This window comes from Tachyglossus aculeatus, chromosome X4 (genome assembly GCF_015852505.1).
Source record: "Tachyglossus aculeatus isolate mTacAcu1 chromosome X4, mTacAcu1.pri, whole genome shotgun sequence".
In the NCBI taxonomy this organism is placed as follows: Eukaryota; Metazoa; Chordata; class Mammalia; order Monotremata; family Tachyglossidae; genus Tachyglossus; species Tachyglossus aculeatus.
Genome location: NC_052098.1, coordinates 50,092,686 through 50,112,690, shown reverse-complemented (window position 1 = coordinate 50,112,690; position 20,005 = coordinate 50,092,686). Strand labels below are relative to the sequence as shown.

The following is a 20,005-nucleotide window of genomic DNA, read 5'->3' as shown; positions in this document are numbered from 1 at the left end:
GATCAATGTGGGCATGGAGCAAGAGAGAAGGTGAGAAAACAGTCAAAATGGTTAAAGAAGTTGGAGGTGGGACCTGGGGGGCGATAGATGACAGTTACTAGAATCTGGAGTGGGTGGTTGAGGTGGATGATACGGACTTCAAAGGAAGGGAAAAAAGGGTTGGGGGAGGTGGAATGGTGCGAAAGCGGCATTGGGGCTCAAGAAGGAAGACACCAACCTCCTCCTTTCCCAGTGAGTCTGAGGAAGTGAGAGAAGAAGAGCAGTAAGGGAGACCACTGGAGAGAGCAGCAAGGGAGACCATGTCGTCTAGGGACAGCCAGGTTTCACTGATGGCGAGGAGGAGGAGTGATCTGGACAGGAACAGGTCAAGGATGAAGGGGAGCTTCCCCATGATGTAGCTGGGTTTCCACAGGCCACACTTGGCCGGAGCTGTGGAAGGGATAGTGGGGGAGGGGACAGAGTGAGAGGAGGGGACAGAGCGAGAGGTGGGGAAGGGTTGGATGGGAGCGAAGCATCTCAATCTCATCTATCTATGGGCAATCTTCCCGGGGTGCTTGGGGCCCCGAGCCTCTCCCGGGAGGCTGGGTCCTGGTCAATTTTGTGGGGAAAATAATAATTGTAATTGTGGTATCTGTTAAACGCTTACTCTGGGTCAAACACTGTATTTTTTTAATTGCATTTATTGAGTGCTTACTATGCAAAGCACTGTTCTAAGCGCTGAGTGATGGGATAGATACTAGATAGTCAGGTTCCACATGGGCCTCCCAGTCAAGCAGGGGGGAGCACAGGTATTGAATTCATTTTTATTTATTTATTTTACTTGTATATATCTGTTCTACTTATTTTATTTTGTTAGTATGCTTGGTTTTGTTCTCTGTCTCCCCCTTATAGACTGTGAGCCCACTGTTGGATAGGGACTGTATATGTTGCCAACTTGTACTTCCCAAGCGCTTAGTACAGTGCTCTGCACACAGTAAGTGCTCAATAAATACGATTGATTGATCTATCTCACCAAGGGCCTCTCGCTCACATCCTCCCTCTGACCTGTATCTCCTTCCCTCTTCATATCTGACAGGCCACCACTCTTCCCATCTTTAGGGGAAGCAGCGTGGCTCAGTGGGAAGAGCCCGGGCTTTGGAGTCAGAGGTCATGGGTTCAAATCCCGGCTCCACTAATTGTCAGCTGTGTGACTTTGGGCAAGTCACTTAACTTCTCTGTGCCTCAGTGACCTCATCTGTAAAATGGGGATTAAGACTGTGAGCACCCCGTGATCACCTGATCACCTTGTAACCTCCCCAGCGCTTAGAACAGTGCTTTGCACATAGTAAGCACTTAATAAATGCCATCATTATTATTATTATTATTATTATCTTTAAAGTCCTATTAAAATTCCCATCTCCTCCAAGAGGCCTTCTCTGATGAAGTCTTCATTTCCCCTACTCCCTTCACCCTTCTGCATCACCCTGCACTTTGATTTGTAACCAAGTGGGCAGGGAACATGTCAACCAATTCTGTTATACAGTACTCTCCCAAGCATTTACTACAGTACTCTGCACACAGTAAGCACTCAATAAATGCCATTGATTGATTGGTTGACTGAAAACAAATATTTCTTAGTGTGACAAAAATGAATCGAAGGAATAACTCATTAAATAAAATTAATGTGGATATCCCTTTCAAAGCAAACATGTTATACCCTCCTCCCTGAATTTGATTCCATTGAAAATTTCATGCTGCATAAATTTGACCAGGATAACTCGAAGTTTCAAAAAATTAGTAGAGAAAAAAACACCCATTTGGGTTTGCTCTTTCACTCAAATGTTTATTTTTTCCTTCTTTCTCTGTCTTCTGTCTCATCCTTTCTCAGAGGGGCCTAGTGGAAAAAGCACGGGACAGCCCTCTGCCTTTTCAATTCTCATTTCAACGCTGTCCCCAGGGGCCCCGCCCCTTGCTTCTTCCCTGATCAATTTTGAGTCGCCCCCCCAGAAATGGTCCTTATATTCATGAAGTTCCTTTCCCGGCCTCATTCGGCTTCCCCTCAAACGTCCCAGAGGGAGACCATTATACAACATGGTGGCTGCACAGTACTGTGCGCTAGCATTGCTGGAACTGAACCTGTTATTAAGGACACCATGTTCCTGGAGAAGACACCGAGCCTGCCTCTAAATTTTAACATTTCAGCTCAAGCCCACAAGAGGAATGGAAAGTGGGGGTATTGGCGCCGGTCCAAAAGGAAACATGCCTGATAGAATCCAGGGAAGCTTCTGGTCCAATTCATTCATTCATTCATTCAATCATATTTATTGAGCACTTACTGTGTGCAGAGCACTGTACTAAGCACTTGGGAAGTACAAGTTGGCAACATATAGAGACGGTCTCTACCCAACAATGGGCTCACAGTCTAGAAGGGGGAGACAGACAACAAAACAAAACAAGTGGACAGGTGTCCGGTCATCAGAATAAATGAAAATAAAGCTAGATGCACATTATTAACAAAATAAATAGAATAGTAAATATGTACAAGTAAAATAAATAGAGTAATAAATCTGCACAAACATATATACAGGTGCTGTGGGGAGGGGAAGGAGGTAGGTTGGGGGGGTGGGGAGGAGGAGAGAAAAAAGGGGGCTTAGTTGTTCAATTGTTCAACTTCCTTTTTTTCCATATGTGCTCCATCTTGAATGCAAGTTTTGCTTCTTCACCTCTGTTGGCTTCAAGCACTGGGCACAGAAAGGTGTGGCTGTGGGTGGGGGTGGGGCTGTGTAGAGGGGCAGGCCCCCCCGAGGAGGGGGAAGGCAAGTTGGGGGACTCTGAGCTAGGGCCTAAAGGGGGAGGGAAATCTACCCAGCAACAAATGATTAGTGTCTGCTTCAAGGGTTGGTCGACGCGGGAAGGGCAGAATCATATTTCCCCTAACAGGATTCAATACGGTAAGAGGGCATGGTGACGGGTACCGTTCCTGGGCATATTTGCTCCTGTGCAGCAGTCCTTGGTACATTTTCGGGTGCGGGAACTTGGACGAGAGGGAAGGGGTGGCGGGGTGGGGGTGACTTTTGAAAACATCGTTCAGCTAGACTGGACACTCCATCTGCGGACCGAGGAGCCGACCACGAACCGTGGCATCCGGGGTCCTGCTGTCAGCCCCCGGGCGGGAAGCCATCCGGTAGCGGGACAGAGGGTGTTCCCACACAGGACACCCCCTTCCCTCTCCCCTGGTGGTACAAACCGGCCCCCGAGGGCTGAGCGTTGGCCTCGAGCCGCCACGCGCCTCTCCGTTTCGTGCCTTTCCCGCCCAACGAGCGGAGGAGAGGCGCGCGCTTCCGGAGGCCGACGGTTGTCGGCGAGCGGAGGCTACCTCCCGGATCGGAGCGCTCAGTGGGGCTCTCAGGGAGCAGGCCCGTCCCTGGCGGCTTCGTTCCCTTCAGGTAAAAGCCACTTGGCCCGACCTCGGGGTCCCTTTGAGGGACCCGGGCAGAGCGGAGCGGCCGAGGGTGGGACTCCTGGGTCCCGGACTTGGGGCGGGGGGCGGGGGGAGGATCCCGGCCCTGGGGGGGCCGAGGCTGCCGAAAGGAAAACCGTTTCGGGCCGGGTAACCGGAGGGTGCCCCGATCCCTCGAATTCCTATCCGCCCAAAATAGGCATTTATTCCTCGGGCTCGGTAGATTCTTCGAGAAGGGACACCTAAAGTGAGGCGCCCTTGAAAGGGCTGTGTGTCTTGCCAAACCAACGGCCGCCATCATTTTCCCGACGGCTCCCGTCCCAGTGAAAACGCACTCAGTGACGAGAAGACGGAAGATTTTTTTTTCCCTTTTACCGTACTGACGATTGATTTAGACTGTGAGCCCACTGTTGGGTAGGGACTGTCTCTATATGTTGCCAATTTGTACTTCCCAAGCGCTTAGTATAGTGCTCTGCACACAGTAAGCGCTCAATAAATACGATTGATGATGATTGGCCCATGGCTAGGGCTTATGCCGTCTCTTTTTAATCCGCTAGTCAGTAAGAGAGGCACTGGGTTATGTTGATTAGGACCAAAAAGTGAAGGATTCGCCCTTCAGCGCAGCTGTGCTTTGAATTCGTGGTTGAATGCGTAGAGTGTTTTCCACCCCGCCCCGCGGGGCTGAACGGTTTCGCACTTTCTGGAAAATCAACCGCTGCCACGCCTTGTCCTTTCTAGCAAGGCGGGGAGACGTGTGCAACTTTTCTGCACCTCTCAGCTTGAGTGCGTTCGTCCAGAGGGAGAACAGGCCCTTCCGCGCAATTCTTGCAGACAGGTTGGGCCCGGGGCGGTGGGTCGACGCTGATCAACTGAAGGTTTGAAAGAGTAAATTCTCGGCCGTCCGATATCCGTGGGAGGGGAGGGTGTTCATAAACCTCTTTCCTCCCCCGACCTCTCCCACTGAGATGTGTAGCAATGAGAGAGCATTGCCGTAAATGGCTGTCTCGTGCCTGGTACTGAAAAGCGGGATTCTGGTCGGGATCAGGTCTGGCTCGACCGAGGCCCCATGGCTTACTGGATTTATACCCTTCTCCTGCCACAGATGGAGACGGTAGATGCAAAATATGGGGAAAAGAATATTTGAAAAAGCAAATCAAAACGAACGTTTGTGTGGGTGTGTGATTCCCCCACCCCATTGCAATATTTTGAAACTTCAAGATCTAATTTAAGCAGTATGAAAGGTGGACAAGGGGGCTTGTTTTAATGAGTTAATTATTCCGTCCTTTTTTTTGTCCCACTAAGGGACATTTTTCTTGCAAGGTGTATTTTCTCCCAGGGCTTTGCATACAGTAAGCAATTATTAAATACGACTGTTACAGAGCCTGGTGCATGAACATACCTGGAAATAAAGTTCTTAGCATCTAAAGAAGTAAATCATTTTTCAAATGGATATGCTTTAAATGCATAAGGGATGGTGATGTGGGCATGGAGTATTTCTGTGTTCTTTAGCCTGCAAATGCAATACGCAGCTCCACGCAGGGTAACAAGTTATGTTTCTACAGAAGTGTCCTCCTCAGAGGGTCACGGAATTGCGGTTGTTTATTCAGATAATCTGCTCTTCTCCAGTTTTCCCCTTTCAATCAGTCAATCGTATTTATTGAGAGTTTACTGTGTGCAGAGCACCGAACTAAGCGCTTGGGAGAGTACAATATAACGGAAACATTCCCTGCCCACAGTGAGCTTACAGCCTAGATGGGGAGACAGGCTTTAAAATGAATAAATAAATAAATTACGGATATGTACACAGGTGCTGTGGGGCTGAGGCGGGGTGGGAGGGTGAATAAAGAGTGCAAAGCAGGGTGATGCAGAAGGGAGTGGGAGAAAAGGAAATGAGGGCTTTGGGCTTACTAAGGCTTTGAAGGTGGGGAGAGTAATTTTGTCGGATATGAAGAGGGAGGACATGGGCGGGAGTGGGGTGGTGAGATAGATGAAATCGAGGTACAGGGAGTAGGTTGTTGCTAGAGGAGCGAAATGTGCGGGCAGGGTCGTAGTAGAAAAGCAGCGAGGTGGGTTAGGAAGGGGCAAGGTGATAAAGTGCTTTAAAGCCAATGGAAGGAGTTTCAGTTTGATGCAGAGGTGGATGGGCAACCACCGGAGGTTCTTGAGGAGTGGGGAAATATGGACTGAAGCTCTCCCCATTCCAGTCCGTACTTCACTCTGCTGCCCACATCTTTTTTTCTAAAACCTCTTTCTGAGCACTTGTCCCCAGACCTTGTGAACAGCTCTAATGGTTACCCATCCCTCTCCGCATCAAGCGGAAACTCTTGGCCATTGACTTTAAAGCACTTAATCGTCTCTCACCCCACTACTAATCCTCACACCCCTCCCACTGCACCCCAGCTCACCCTTGGCCACACTCAAGCCAACCTATTCCCCGTACCTCATTTTCATCTCTTGCCTCCACCCTCTTGCTCTCACCCTTTTCTTTCGCCTGAAACTCCCTCCCCACTCCCATTCGGTGCAGCCTGCTCTCCCCATTTTCAAGGTTCTTCTGAAATCACATTTCATCCATCTGGCCTTCCCTGACTCATCTCTCCCCTCCCCACCCCTTTTCTCCCCTCCCCCACGGTCACTTCAGCACTTCCTAAGCACTTGGGAACTCACTTCGGAACAAACACCCCTCTCACGCCCCTCCCCACCCCTCCCACCAGTTGCACGTAGTAGTTTGCATATGAGTTTTGAAAGAAAGTGAGGAGTCGACACCAAGATTGCCGTGTGCTTCTGAGACAGGGAGGAGGGTGGTGTCCTCGACAGTGAGGGGAAAGTTACTAGGAAGACAAGTGGGTGTAGAATGGCAGATGAGCTCAGTTTTAGATGTGTTAGGGCTGGTGGGGTATCCAAGTGGAGATTTCCTGGAGGCCAGAGGAAATATGGCAGATTTTAAGTTGGATGAGGGGATGCGGCCGGAGTTACAGTTTCAGGCACCATCCGTGTAGAAGTCCTCTCGTCTCTTTAATGGAAGATCACCAGGGGCAAGATGTGAAATTTCAGCTTTTCTCTGGGACTCAAAGCTCATTGTTTAGCTGGGGAAAAAAATACTTCATCACAGGGCAGAGTTGGGGCTGCGCAGGCAGTGGGCCACCCAGAAGCTCCACAAACAGCTTATGGAGCGTCTAATGTTTTTCCTTCCGACAAAGGAGGCTGAAGCCCGAGCAGATATTTTACCTGGTGAACAGCCGGGACTCTTACACTGTTCAATTTCAGAAGGAAACCGAGAGCTGGGAACTCCATGCAGTAATGAAGAGAGAAATCATTATGGGCAGAAACTCCAGGACAAGAGATAGGGCAAACGAAGCTGACAAAACGATGGAAAAGGAGCAGGTCACCTTGCCGGAGGGCAAGGAGGATCGTTCACCAAGCCCCACTGGCGCTTCTACTGCCTCAACTGTGACACGTGGGGATTCTTCCTCCAAACAGGTGAGTCTCTAGGTGTTGGTGGTTGAGAGCAAGAAGGTTGATGTGGTGAATACCATTTACTTTTCAGCGTATTTTTCTTTTGAATTGTTGAGGTAAGTCCTCTGCAGGAAATGCAAAAGATAACAGTGGAGAGGCCCCCCTCCCCCAGTCGGATACTGTCCCAGTGTTAAAATTTCCTGTGGACAGTAAAAGCTAAATAGTCATCAGGTTAATTTGGGTATCTGTTTTGTGAAGGTGTTTTTTCAGAATGCCCTCTTATGATAAATTCTTGGTGTGCTTGCTCTGCTAAACCATTAGGTTTATCGAGGAGGGAGGTAATTAGTCCAAATTGTTTTTATCTCCATTTGCATGAATCAAGAATCAGAAGATCTCAGACTCCCCAGAACCGATTATCGTGAAACGATGGAATAGTATATGAATTATACTGATTAAAGACTGAGGAGATTATAATTCACTTGGGTTCCCTAGTTGTAGTCCTTAAAATAGCAGTTTATTCTTCAGAAACTTTTGGGGCATTGAAGTTGAGAGTTGGCGACCTTTAGGTAGGATCTAAAGAAGGGCTCACCTAGTTGTGTACAAAGTGTAGAATAGCCTCTACAAAAGATTCTTCACTTAATGCAGTGAATTTTTCGAATGTCCCACCCTGTTCACACAATTTACAATAAAGCATTTTATTTGAAGGACTCAAACTTTTCTGTAAATTGCAATCCTTGGGTGGGGGCTGTCGTTCCTCCTTCAACAGATTTCCTGCAGCTTTTGTTCACCCGTTTGCTCAAGCACAAATTCCCCAGCTAGACCGGTTGCCGATTTAATGGCACTGGCTCCATCCCATAGTGGATTCGAAATTGTGTTGGAGTAGAGAATGGCTTGAATGTATGTGCCTCAGTTGCTCTTCGAGTGTGGTATGGGGCTAGTTTTTTTTCCGTGAGAGCATTAGGAATGCCATCATTCGGGATGACGAATGCTCCGTCCGACCCATGGTTCTGTCTCCGGCAGGAGCCGCAGAACCATCAGAGCAACCCGATGATGGTTGACAAGGGACCTAACCTCCAGGCGGCCCAGAAGGAGATCGAGGAACTGAGACCAGGGAATGGTAAATCCAAGACAAGTGATCTGGAGAGTAGAGCGGCAAAAATGATAAAAAAGGAGCAGATGACTTTTCCAGAGGGCACTCCGGAAACTACGTCCACTAGTGCCAGCATTTCCACTGCCTCTGCTCTGAAAGAGCCAGCCACTTCTAGCAACAAAGAGGTGAGTGTAGAGGTTTTAAAGCAGTGTATACTTAAAAAAAAGAAAGAAAAAAGGTCACTGTGGTGAGGGCACTTTCTTTTCATTGACATTTTTTCTTGAATTGTTGAGTCTAGTTGTGAAATTGTCCTAGGGGTTGATACAAACAGCAAATGTTCTGTGTTTATCAGGCTGCTTTGGGCAGGACCCCCAAGCCAGTTATTCTGATACAATGCAAGATTGGAACATTGTAGGGATTTCACTAATTAATGAATCACTGATTTATTCACACGGGTTCCCCCAATGCCAAATTCTAAAAACTTGTTGACCCTTCAGAAATCTTTTGAGCCTTGGAATCAGCGGTTGATGGACGTATATGCAGGATCAAAAAAAGCGTTCAGCTGGTTGAGTGCAAAGCACAGCAAAGCACCCTGCAAAATGTGCTTTACCCAATTCTTGGATTTTAAATGGTCCAATCCCTGGGCATAATTTATATAAAGCACTTTACATCGGGGACCCTCTGATTATTATCACTATAACCATTATTATTCTGCTGTTGATGATGATCATCAGTATTCTTATTATTCTATGAGAGCGTGATATATGCCATTTACTGGAATCAACGAATAGTCCGTCTGTATCGGTATTCTTTCTCCACAATTGGCAACAGGACCCTTTGCTGAACTGTGTGCAGGCTAAGAAGAGCCCTCACTTCCAAGTGGGCAAGAAGATAAATTTAAATAAGTTGAGCTACAAGACTTATAAGGAAAGCAACGAGGTAAGTGAACCTGTGGGAATTATCACTACGAAGAAGAATGTCTTGAGTCATCAGCCTAGCACTGCGAGCAAATTCACTGCCCCAAATCGGTCACATGGAGGCTATGACTCCAAAGAGGTGAGTCTATGAATGTTGGTGGCTGTCTTTTAAAAGACTTTTTTATTCTTCAGAAGGCTTGTGGAAATTGAGGTTGAGGGTTGAGGACCCAAATGCTGGCTCCGAGAATGCCTCCGGCTAGTTGTATATTAAGCAGCGAGTATCTCATTCAGAAGGCTTTCATTAAATGCATTGTTTGTTTGGGGTTTTTTTATGGTCCACCCTTTGTACACAATTAAAAATGCATGATTTTAATGGTGGGACCCTCCAAATTCTCCTTAAGGTGCATTTCTGGCTCTGGGTTGTCAATGCCCCTTTGGCAGATTTGCGGTATCCGGATGTTCATGCACAAAGTCCCCGGTGAAGGGAGTTGCCCTTTAAATTTCCCAGCACCCAGCCCATTAGAGAGGAGAGAGGAGAGGACGGCTCTAATTTGTGAGCTTCGGTTTCCTTTTACAACCTAACCTGGTTGGTGTGAGGCAAGTTTTCGTTTCCAAAAGAACCTGAGAAAAGCCATTGCTGGGGCCACTCAATGCTCTATCCAATGCAGGGTTCTGTCTCTCACAGTGGCAACAGGACCCTGAGAAGAACCGGATGCTGGTTGGCAAGAGCCCTGACCACCATGGGGACAAGAAGAAGATCAGAGGAAAGAGGCCGTGGGGCGGTAAATCTGAGAAAAGTGGCACGGAGAGTACAGCAGCAAAAATGGTGAAAACGAAGAACATGGCTTTTCCAGAGGGCACTCCGGAAGCTAAGCCAACCAGTGCCAGCGGTTCCTCTTCCTCAACGCTGACACAGGCAGGTACTTCCAGCCAAGAGGTGAGTGTAGAAATGTGAGCACTTTACAGTGAGAAGGTCAGTGGGATGAGCACACATTCTTTTCATTGGCATTTCTTTCAGGAATTGGTGGGTATAGCCGTGAAATCGTCTCAGGGGTCGATATTTTCGCAAACAGCAAGAGCTCTATATTTGTCAGGCTACTTGGGGCAGGACCTCCAAACCAATTATTGTGAAGTGATGTAAGACTGGAACACTGTAGGGATTTCACTGATTTATTCACTTGGGTTTCCCAAGTACTGACTTTTAAACACTTGTTGACCCTTCAGAAATCTTTTGAGCATTGGAGTGGGGGTTCAAGATCTACTTACATGTAGGATCCAAAAAACGTGTTCTGCTGGTTGTGTGCAAAGCATCGAGTAACCCCGCAAAAGGGGGCTTTATTCAATGCATGGATTTTAAATGGTCCAATCTCTGGCATATTTTACATGAAACATTTTACATCAAGGACCCTCCAATTATTATCACCATTTGGATTATTGTGATGTTGATGATCATCTTGATTATTCTTATTATTATATGGGTATGAGGTATGCCATTACTGGGGCCAAAGAACAGCCCGTCCGTGTCAGTATTCTGTCTCCACAATTGGCAACAGGACACAAGGAGGAGATGGGTTCTGGTTGACAAGAGCCGTGACCTCCAAGTGGGCAAGAAGAAAAGGTTAAATAGGTGGAGTTACTATGTGTATAAGGAAAGCTGTGTTGTAAGTGAACCTGTGGGAATTTATCAATTTGGAAAAGAACATCTTATTAGTAGGCCCTTTGAAGTCATCTGCCGAGGACTGCTAGCAAATTCACTGCCTCAGCTCTGCCACATGGAGTCTGTGACTCCAAAGAAGCAGGTCTATGGGTGTGGAAGGCTGTCTTTTAAAAGATTGTTTATTCTTCAGAAATTTGTTGGAAATAGAGGTTGAGGGTTGAAGACCTAACTGCAGGATCCAAAAATGCCTCCAGCTAGTTGTATGTTAAGCAGTGAGTGTCCTGAGCAGAAAGTTCTTCACTAAATACCTTGATTTTTTTTTATAGTACACCCTTTGCCCACAATTAAAAATATGGGATTTTGTTGGTTGGACCCTCAAAATTCTCTGTAAGGTGCATTCCCGGCTCTGGGCTGTCATTGCTTCTTTGGCAGATTTGTGGAATCTGAATGTTCATGCACAAAGTCCCTGGTGAAACGAGTTGCCCTATTAATTTCCCCGACTCCTTCCCTTTGAGGGTTAGAGAGTCGATTGGAGTAGAGGAGAAGACAACTCTAATGTGTGAGACTCAGTTGCATGCAGAACATAAATTAGTTTCTTTAAGTGACACTTCTTTTCATAAGGAAGCAGCATGGCCTAGTGGATAGAGCACGGGCTTGGGAGTCGGAAGGTCATGGGTTCTAATCCCGGCTCCGCCACTTGTCTGCTCTGTGACCTCGGGCAAGTCATTTCACTTCCCTGTGCCTCAGTTCCCTCATCTGTAAAGTGGGGATTAAGACTGTGAGCCCTGTGTAGGACAGGGACTGTGTCCAACCCAATTATCTTGTATCTACCCCAGAGCTTAGAACAGTGCCTGGCACATAACAAGTGCTTAACAAATACCATTATTGTTATTATTAGTAGTAGTAGTATAGTAAAAATTATTATTAATAATAACAATAATGTTATCTATTAAGCACTTACTATATGTAAAGCACTGTTTTAAGTGCTGGGGTAGACACCAGCTAATCGAGTTAGACACAGTCCCTGTCCCACATAGGACTCACAGTCTTAACCCCCATTTTACAGGTGAGGTAACTGAGACACAGAGAAGTGAAGTGACTTGCCCAAGGTCACACAGCAGACATGTGGCAGAACTGGGATTAGACTCCAAGTCCTTATGACTCTCAGGGCCATGCTCTATCCACTAGGTCAAGTAGACTGTAACCTCATTGAAGGCAGGGAACGTGTCCATCAGCTCTGTTATACTGTACTCTGCACACAGAAAACGTTCAATAAATATGATTGATTTATGGATTGATTGTTCCAAGAGCTTGGGAAACGCTGTTTTGGGGGGTAGCTGATGGTCCATCCAGCCCAGTGTTCTTTCCCCATCAGAAGCGAGAGGAGGCTCCCAAGAAACGCGTGATGGGTCGCAAGACTGCTGATCCCCAAGCAGTGGAGAAGTTAAATAAATTGGGGACAAACCTCGGGAACAAAAAGGAAAGAGAAGGGAAAACGAAAGATGATGAAAGTGTAACTACAGAGTCGATTCGTCTACTGAAGGACATTGCTAGTTCCCAGCCAAATAAAGGAAGTACTTCCAGTGACTCAACTCCATCAAGTGGAGCCTGTAGCTCCAAAAAGGTGAGTCTATGGAGGTTGAGTGCTGTCTTTTATAAAAATGTTTCCCTACAGAAATCTTTTGAACAGTGAGGTCAAGGGTTCATGTCCTACATTAGGACATTGGGGAAGCAGCATGGCTCAGTGGAAAGAGCGCGGGCTTTGGGGTCAGAGGTCATGGGTTCGTATCCCAGCTCTAGCCAATTGTCAGCTGTGTGACTTTGGGCGAGTCACTTAACTTCTCTGTGCCTCAGTTACCTCATCTGTAAAATGGGGATGAAGACTGTGAGCCCCCCGTGGGACAACCTGATCACCGTGTAACCTCCCCACCGCTTAGAACAGTGCTTTGCACATAGTAAGCGCTTAATAAATGCCATCATTATTATTACATTCAGAAGCACGAAAGACATATTCTACTTTGTTTTGTGTTAAGAATCAAGTAACCCAGCCTGAAGGTCCTTCACTTAATTCAGCAATTTTTTTAATGGTACACCCTGTGCCTACAATTAAAAATAAATCATTGGATTAAGGGGACCCTTTAAATTCTCAGGAAATGGCATTCCTGGCTGGAGGTCATGGTTCAGTTTGACCAAACCTGGCTATTCAAGCACAAAGTCCCCAGAAAAGCTGTTGTCCTTTTAATGACCCTGGCTCCATCCCACTGAGGATTTGACTGTGGGTTGGAGTTGAGGAGAGGATGCCTTGAACATGTGAGCCTCAGTGACTTAGTGAACATAATGAAGTTGGAGTGAGGGAAGTGTCCTTTCATCTAAGAGCTTGAGAAATGCTAGTATTGGGGGTAGCGGGTGGTCCATCCAGCCTAGTGTTCCGTCCCTATCAGGAGCAAGACAAGGTTACAAAGAAAAGCTCGGTGGCTCGCAAGACCCCTGACCTCCAGGCAATGAAGACGAAGTTATGTGAATTGATGACAAACGTCAAGAAGAGAAAGGAAAAAGAAAAGGCAAGTAAAGGCGATAAAAAGGTAACCAAAAAACCGACCAATCCTAGTGAAGGGCATTTGCAGTTCCCAGCCAAACAATGATAGCAGCTCCACTGCCTCCACACGGTCACATGGAGCCTCTACTTCCACAAAAGTGAGTGTGCGTGTTGAATGCTGTTTAAAAATAAATAAATAAAAGAATTTCCCTTGGGAAACCTTTTGGACCTTGAAGTTGAAGGTTGAAAACCTCAGTGCTGGATCAAGAAAAGTCTTTGGCTAGTTGTGTGTGAAAGGTTCTTCACTTACTGCATTTAATTTTTTAGTGCTACACCTTGGCACCACAATTAAAAATGAATCATTTGATTCGGGGGGGAAGGGGTTGTCTCTAAAGTTCTCTGTAAAATGGCATTCTTGGCTGGGGGCCGTCATTCCTCCTTTGGCAGATTAACCAAACCAGGACGTTCACGCTCCAAATCCCCAGCATGGTGAATTGCCTTTTCAATGGCCCTGGTTCCACCCAATCATGGGTTTGAATGTCTCATGTAATACAGGAGAGGATGGCTTGAATATGTGAGCCTCGGTCGCTTATGGAACATAACGTATTTCATGTGAGCGGAGTTTCCTTTCAGTCAGTCAGTAAGAACATGAGAGATGTCATTATTTGAGGCACCCATTGGTCTATCCAGCCCAGTGTTCTGTCCCCTCTGAGGCAACAGAACACTTGGATGAAATGTGTGATGGTTGGCATGACACCTGACCTCCAAGCAGTGAAGAAGTAGATAATTTCAGAGCAGCCCGATGACACTGCTTTTGAGAAAAGAGGTAGGCCAAGTAAAGATGATAAAATTATACATGTGTACTAGACAGATCTACAAAATGACATTTTGAATTCCCAGGTAAGCAGTGCTAGCACATCTATTGCCCCAGTTCTGTCACATGGAATCTGTTCCTTCAAAGAGTTAAGTCTACAGGTGTCAAATCTTATCTTTTGGAAAACAATTTACCCTACAGAAATCTTTTAGACATAGAGGTCTGAGTTTGATGCTCTATATTCAGGATCTGAAAAGAAGTATTTTGCTGGTTCTGTGCTAAGTGTCAAGTAACCCAGATAGAAGGTCTTTCACTTAACATACTCAATTTCAGTGTACTGAATTTTGCATGGTACAACCTGTGCACCCAATTAAAATTGAATCAGTTTACCGATTCAAAAATCTCAGGAAATGGAATTCCTGGCTGGTGGCTGTCTTTCCTCCTTTGGCAAAATCTGGTGATTCAAGCACCAAGTACCCCGTGAAGCAAGTTGCCCTTATAATGGCCTCAGCTCCATCCCCTTGAGGGTTTGGCAGTGGATTAGAGTAGAGGAGAGGTGCCTTGATTTTGAGAGCCTCAGTGGCTTGGTGAACATCATGAAGTTTTGGACGAGGGAAGTGTCCTTTCTCAGAGCTTGAGAAATGCTAGCATTAGGGGGTAGTGGATGGTCCATCCAGCCCTGTGTTCTGTCCCCACCAGGAGGAAGATAAGGCTCCGAAGAAACGTGTGATGGCTCACAAGGCCCCTGACCTCCAAGCAGGGAAGGGAAAGTTAGGTGAATTGATGTCGAATGACGGGAACAAAAAAGAAAAAGAAGGTGCAAGGAAAGATAAAAGTGCAGGTACCGAGCCAACCAATCTACTGAAGAACTTTTCCAGTTTCCAGCCGAAACAGGGAAGCCATACCATTGCCTTAACTCCTTCTCTGGAAGAGTTGTCCAGGGAAGAGGTAAGTCGTGAGATGTGAGTCGTTTGGAACAAGTAGGTCATCTTGGTGAATGCTCTTTATTTTCATCCTTTTAAGTGCTCCACAGGTATCTCAAGATCCAACGTGGTGATGTGTACTAAAATTAGGGCATTTGCCACTGGTTAAAATTTCAAGACTATAATCAGCGATCCACATTTTTCAGGTTACTCTGTCAATCTCATTCGTTGATATGTCATTTTATGACTGACCTCATCTGATAAGTGTCTTCATATTATTGCACTGCTAAACTTTGTGGATTGGATGAACAGTGATATCATTCGTAGAAATTCCTTTTGCTTCCTTTTGGGTGAATCACTAATTGGAAAGTCTTAGGACCTGAAAAAAATGATAGGTGGAATGATGCAAGATTGGAATGTTGTAAATACTATGCTGCTTAAGGAATCACTGGGTTATTGTTCATTTTAGTTCCCAGAGAACTGTCTTAAAGAAATTGTTTATCCTTCAGAATTCTTTTGGAGATCTGAATCAAGGGCTGGTGATTTATATGAAGGACCCAGGAAAACAGGTCTGATTATTACACTTAGATTTCAGTCATTTTTTTTCCTTTCTTATTAAAGCAGCCATTCCTCCACAGCCACAACTTCTACATTTAAATTGAACTGGGTGAGAAAATCATCCGGAGTGAAATTTTCCTCTGTGGTCCATCCTCTGTGCTGTATATTCTGGAGGAAGGTGAATTTTCGCATTGGATTGTTAGGTCACGACAGAAATTCATCCCTTTTCCCAATAATCTTCTAGAGAAAGACCAGTGGTCATTAAGAGTTCTGCTCAGCTAGTTCCACGTCAAGCACAGAGTAACCGGTCCCAGAAGTTCTTTGTTTAATGCACTGATTTCATTTTTAATCATCCGCCCAGTGCACACAATTAAAAATAGATTAATTTATTGATGGGATCCTGAAAATTATCTGGAAATGGCACGCCTGAATGAAGACTGCTATTCTCCTCTGACAGATTTACCGTGCAGTCAAAAACAAATCCCCCACCTTAACCAATTGCCCTCTTAGTGGACCTGGTTCTTCCCATCATAAATTCAAAAGTGGGCTAGAGTAGAAGACAGCTTAAATGGGTGGACCTAGATTGCTTGTAGACCATAACCTATGGTATCTATTTCCATAATTGCCCCTTTTTTGCATAATATTTGAAACCCCAAAACCGTGGAGGGCTCATCGTGTAAAGAATTAAAAGTAATAAGGGGACTCAGAGAAAAGAGAAGAACGAAAAGGAGGAGGAACAGAAAAAGAAGGGAAAGGGGCACTTGGGACTGCTTCTTGTACTTCTAGTGCTGTGTACAATGAATTACGGTAGCCACCTCCTCTCTTTTCCTCTTCCTCCCTCGGAGTGCTCCCTGTGTGAAGAGGAAACTTCTCCTTAGTTGCTGTGAGTCTCCCTTATCCATGGCTCTTTGCATTTTGGTTCTCTCACTACCCCACAGCTCACATTTCAAAGATGAACCCTCCCTGTGGCATGAGCAGGCTGGAGCTGGGTCCTTGGCTGGAGCTCATTCTGACCCTTCTCCTCTTCCTGCCCCAGCCCGTGTCACTACCGCCATCTACAGAAATATTCCTCCATTTCTTCCTCAAAGTTCAGGGCGGGGAACGGGGCGGAAGTTATATGACTAAATACGGTAGGTCATATGCAATGCTTTATTTGTTTTTTGTTTCATTTTTTTACATAAGAACATGAGAATTCCAATACTAGGGCCAATACATGGTTCCTCCAGTCCAGTACATTGTCCCCAACAGTGGCAGCAAGACCCTTGGAGGAACCATAAGATGAATGTCATCCTTGATAGTCAAATGATAAAGAACATACCAAATGACAGCCTTAATTTTTCTCTCCACACCCCACAGGTTCCTTGTCACCTTCATCGTGAATAAGGTCATCAATGAATTCATATTCTACAATCCACTCTACGTCCTACTAATATTCTTTCCTGTCTCAGGAACACACTCCAGATGTTTCACTGTCCATTTCCGCCGAGTCTCCTTTTTTCCAATTTCAGCGGTGGCCCCCCGTCCCGTTGGAGAAGCATGGGATCCTAAGTCCCCCTTAATCACACCCTTCCCGAGGGCATAAACGCTATTCTCCATCCTGTTCCCCTTCCTTTCTTCCTTTCCCCTCTGCTAGATATACAGCGATGAGAAGGTGTTGGTCATTAAGGATAACTATGCCCCAATCCCAAACCACTGGCTAGTTTTAGCGAAGGAATCCATCAGTGGTGTTGAGGCGCTAACCAAAGAGCATGTAGAGCTCCTCAAGCATATGCAGGCCGTGGGAAGGAAGCTGATCGAGGACTGTGCGGCCTCTGACCATTTCAAATTCAGAACTGGTTTCCATACTTTACGAAACATAAGGTAAGATTTCCATGCCACCAGAATTTCTTTAAACCACACAAGATATTCCATACCATGGAGATGGTATTCTAACTTCACTGGGAAAAGAACTGTGGTTTTCTTTTTCTCCTTTTTTCACTTTGAGCCCTTTTCATACTGAGTCACAAGTTCATATTTCAGAACTTAAGGGCAACAGAGAGGTTTGGGCCTCTCTTTTGGAAGACAGGAGTATCGATGAGCTGTGAGAATTGTAACAGAGACTCTGGCTGTGCTATTTTAAAAGCAACTTCAAAATTAAACACTTCCGAGAAGTGGCTTTTGTGGGCAGTGTTATGTTGATTATGATTATGGTATTTGTTAAGAACTTTCTATGTGTCAAGCAGTACGTGCTGGGGTAGATACAAGTTAATCAAGTGGCACCCAGTCCCTGTCCCGCATGGGGTTCCCAGTCTAAGTAGGAGGGAAAACAGGTATTGAATCCCCACTTTACAGGTGAGGAAGTTGAGACACAGAGAAGTTAAGTGACTTGCCCAAGATCACACATCAGGCTAGTGGAGGAGCTGGGAGCAGAACCTGGGTTCTCTGATTCCCAGGCTCATGCTTTTTGCACTAGGCCACACTGTTCTTGTCCATTTGTATCACCTGGTTAAAATTCAGTTTTATAATAGTGGTATGCAGTGATCATACTCTATAGTGTTGACAGCCCAGCAGGTGTAGGAGTCAAAATATATAACTGGAAGAAGAAACTGCTAAGAGCTACAGTATCAATGCATTTGTTTGTTTCTCCTCCCAGACACGTACCTCTTCATGTCATCAGTCAGGATTTCATTTCTACTCGGCTGAAGGATAAAAATTTTTTCAATATAAAAAATTTCCTGGACTCTGAAGGTAAAACATTTTTTCTTTGGTTCAAGTATTCATTTCCCTCCTTCTCTTAATGTCTAGTTAGACCAGAAATAAAAATGAGCAGATAGCAAAAAATGGAAGCAAGAAACGAAAGACTGTAGTCTGGAAGTGGAAGTGACTGGTTTTCAGCTCTGGGGCAGAACTAGGCTTAGCGACAAGATCCATGGTGTTACATTGCTTCCCTTGTCCTAGGCTTCCTCTTGCTCCTCAGTCTTGGCTGCCATTGTTCTAAATGTTTCCCTCAAAAACAAACCCCACCTCCAGGCACCTCTCTCTGGTTGGACTGGATGTGGCGGCATATTTTGTCTGCTTTTTATAAAAAATACTGTAGTGAGTTTCTCCTGGAAAGAATTCCTTTCAAAATTTGAGCGCTCAAAGGTCCAGTCCATTATTCTGGTTAACAAATCAGCATAGGGTCAGCAGACTCTGAGACGTCAGGTAGCACCGTGTTTCCCAGTCCTATCTTTTTTTGTAGCTTATTCTAAAATTTTTAATGGTGTTTGGTAAGTGCGTACTATGCACCAGGCACTGCACTAAGCCCCGGGGTAGGTATGAGCTAATCAGGTTGGACACAGTCCATGTCCCACATAGGGCTCACAGTATCAATCTCGAGTTTACAGATGAGGGAACTGAAGCCCAGAGAAGCTAAGTGACTTTCCCAGATTCACACAGCAGACAAGTGAGGCAGACCCAGAATTAGAACCCAGGTCCATCTGACTCCCAGGCCCATGCTCTATCCACTAGGAAACACCGCTTCTCTGTTTTCTCTTTCCTATGCCTTGCTTTGTTATTCCGCAGTAGCCAGAGTCTCTTTTATTCACAGAAGTGATAAAGATGCTGGAGAGAGATGAAAAAGTGATTACTTCAGGTTGAGACCTCTCTTGCTCCTGAAGCTGCCTTGTGAAGCTGCAAAGTGAAGCAATCTACTCTGACCCAGTTAAAAGACAATGTTGTGTACCTTTTTCCTCATTCACTGTGCCAATTGGAGTTCTCTAGTTTGTTGTTAGAACAGTTGACTTGGCATTTACTTGTTAAATAATTATCATTCATTGATTAAATTATAAAATACATCATTTTGAAAGAACCCATGTCTTCTGGTCATGAAGATGCGTGATTAGCACTTTGATTCTCACCTGACAGCACTCGTGTAACATAGTCTTCTGCTCTGTAACTTCCCCTATATGTAATTTAGACTCTTGACACTAAGATTGCTGTGGGCAGGGAATATGCCTATTAAATTGTCATGTTGTACTCTCCCATGTGCTTAGTACAGTTGTCTGCACATGGTAAGCGCTCAATGAATACGATCAATCGATCGACTGATTATTTTCCTGTCTGTCCCCTCACTAGATTGTAGGCTCCCTGTTGGCAAAAATTAGTCTAGCAACTGTAAGTAATCTCCCAAGCACTAAACTGCAGTGCTTTGCAGTTACCCAGGCATTTCAGCTAGGGCTCCATCTTTGCTACAAGTCCCACCATTTCAGTCCAGCCATTGGTTCACATCGGGAAGGTTCTTGTTGACGTGCCTGAGAAACTTTCTGAGTTTCTACAGATCTGGATGAGAATTTCACTGTACTCTGAGAGGTTTATCAGGCATTTGCCCTGGTCTGTTATAATAACAGTAATAATAACAGTGATAGGATGTATTGAGCACTTACTATGTGCCAAGCATGGTACTAAGCGCTGAGGTGGATAAAAGCAAATTGGGCTGAACGTGGTCCTTGTCCCATGTAGGGCTCACAGTCTCAATCCCCATTTTACAGATGAGGTAACTGAGGCACAGAGAAGGGTGGTGACTTGCCCAAGGTCATGCTGCAGACAAGAGGTGGATTCAGGATTAGAACCCATGACCTTCTGACTCCCAGGCCCCTAT

General features: G+C 45.6%; 1 protein-coding gene across 4 annotated transcripts; it reads left to right on the top strand.

Moving 5' to 3' along the window:
* The first annotated feature begins 2,906 nt into the window (after window positions 1-2,906).
* Window positions 2,907-19,177, top strand: LOC119948116 (nucleolar protein dao-5-like). 4 transcript variants are annotated; one of them, XM_038770008.1, is made up of 11 exons: window positions 2,907-2,930; window positions 6,704-6,916; window positions 7,913-8,167; window positions 8,814-8,921; window positions 9,585-9,836; window positions 11,932-12,180; window positions 12,998-13,117; window positions 14,606-14,854; window positions 17,021-17,247; window positions 18,020-18,114; window positions 18,956-19,177. In XM_038770008.1, the coding sequence occupies exons 2-11, from the start codon at window positions 6,737-6,739 to the stop codon at window positions 19,003-19,005; spliced, it is 1,785 nt and encodes a 594-aa protein (XP_038625936.1). In that variant the 5' UTR covers window positions 2,907-2,930; window positions 6,704-6,736; the 3' UTR covers window positions 19,006-19,177. The 4 variants fall into 4 exon arrangements, with proteins under 4 accessions (XP_038625936.1, XP_038625934.1, XP_038625937.1 ...); XM_038770006.1 differs by lacking the exon at window positions 2,907-2,930 and adding an exon at window positions 3,320-3,425; XM_038770007.1 differs by lacking the exon at window positions 2,907-2,930 and adding an exon at window positions 4,253-4,314.
* Window positions 19,178-20,005: the final 828 nt, after the last annotated feature.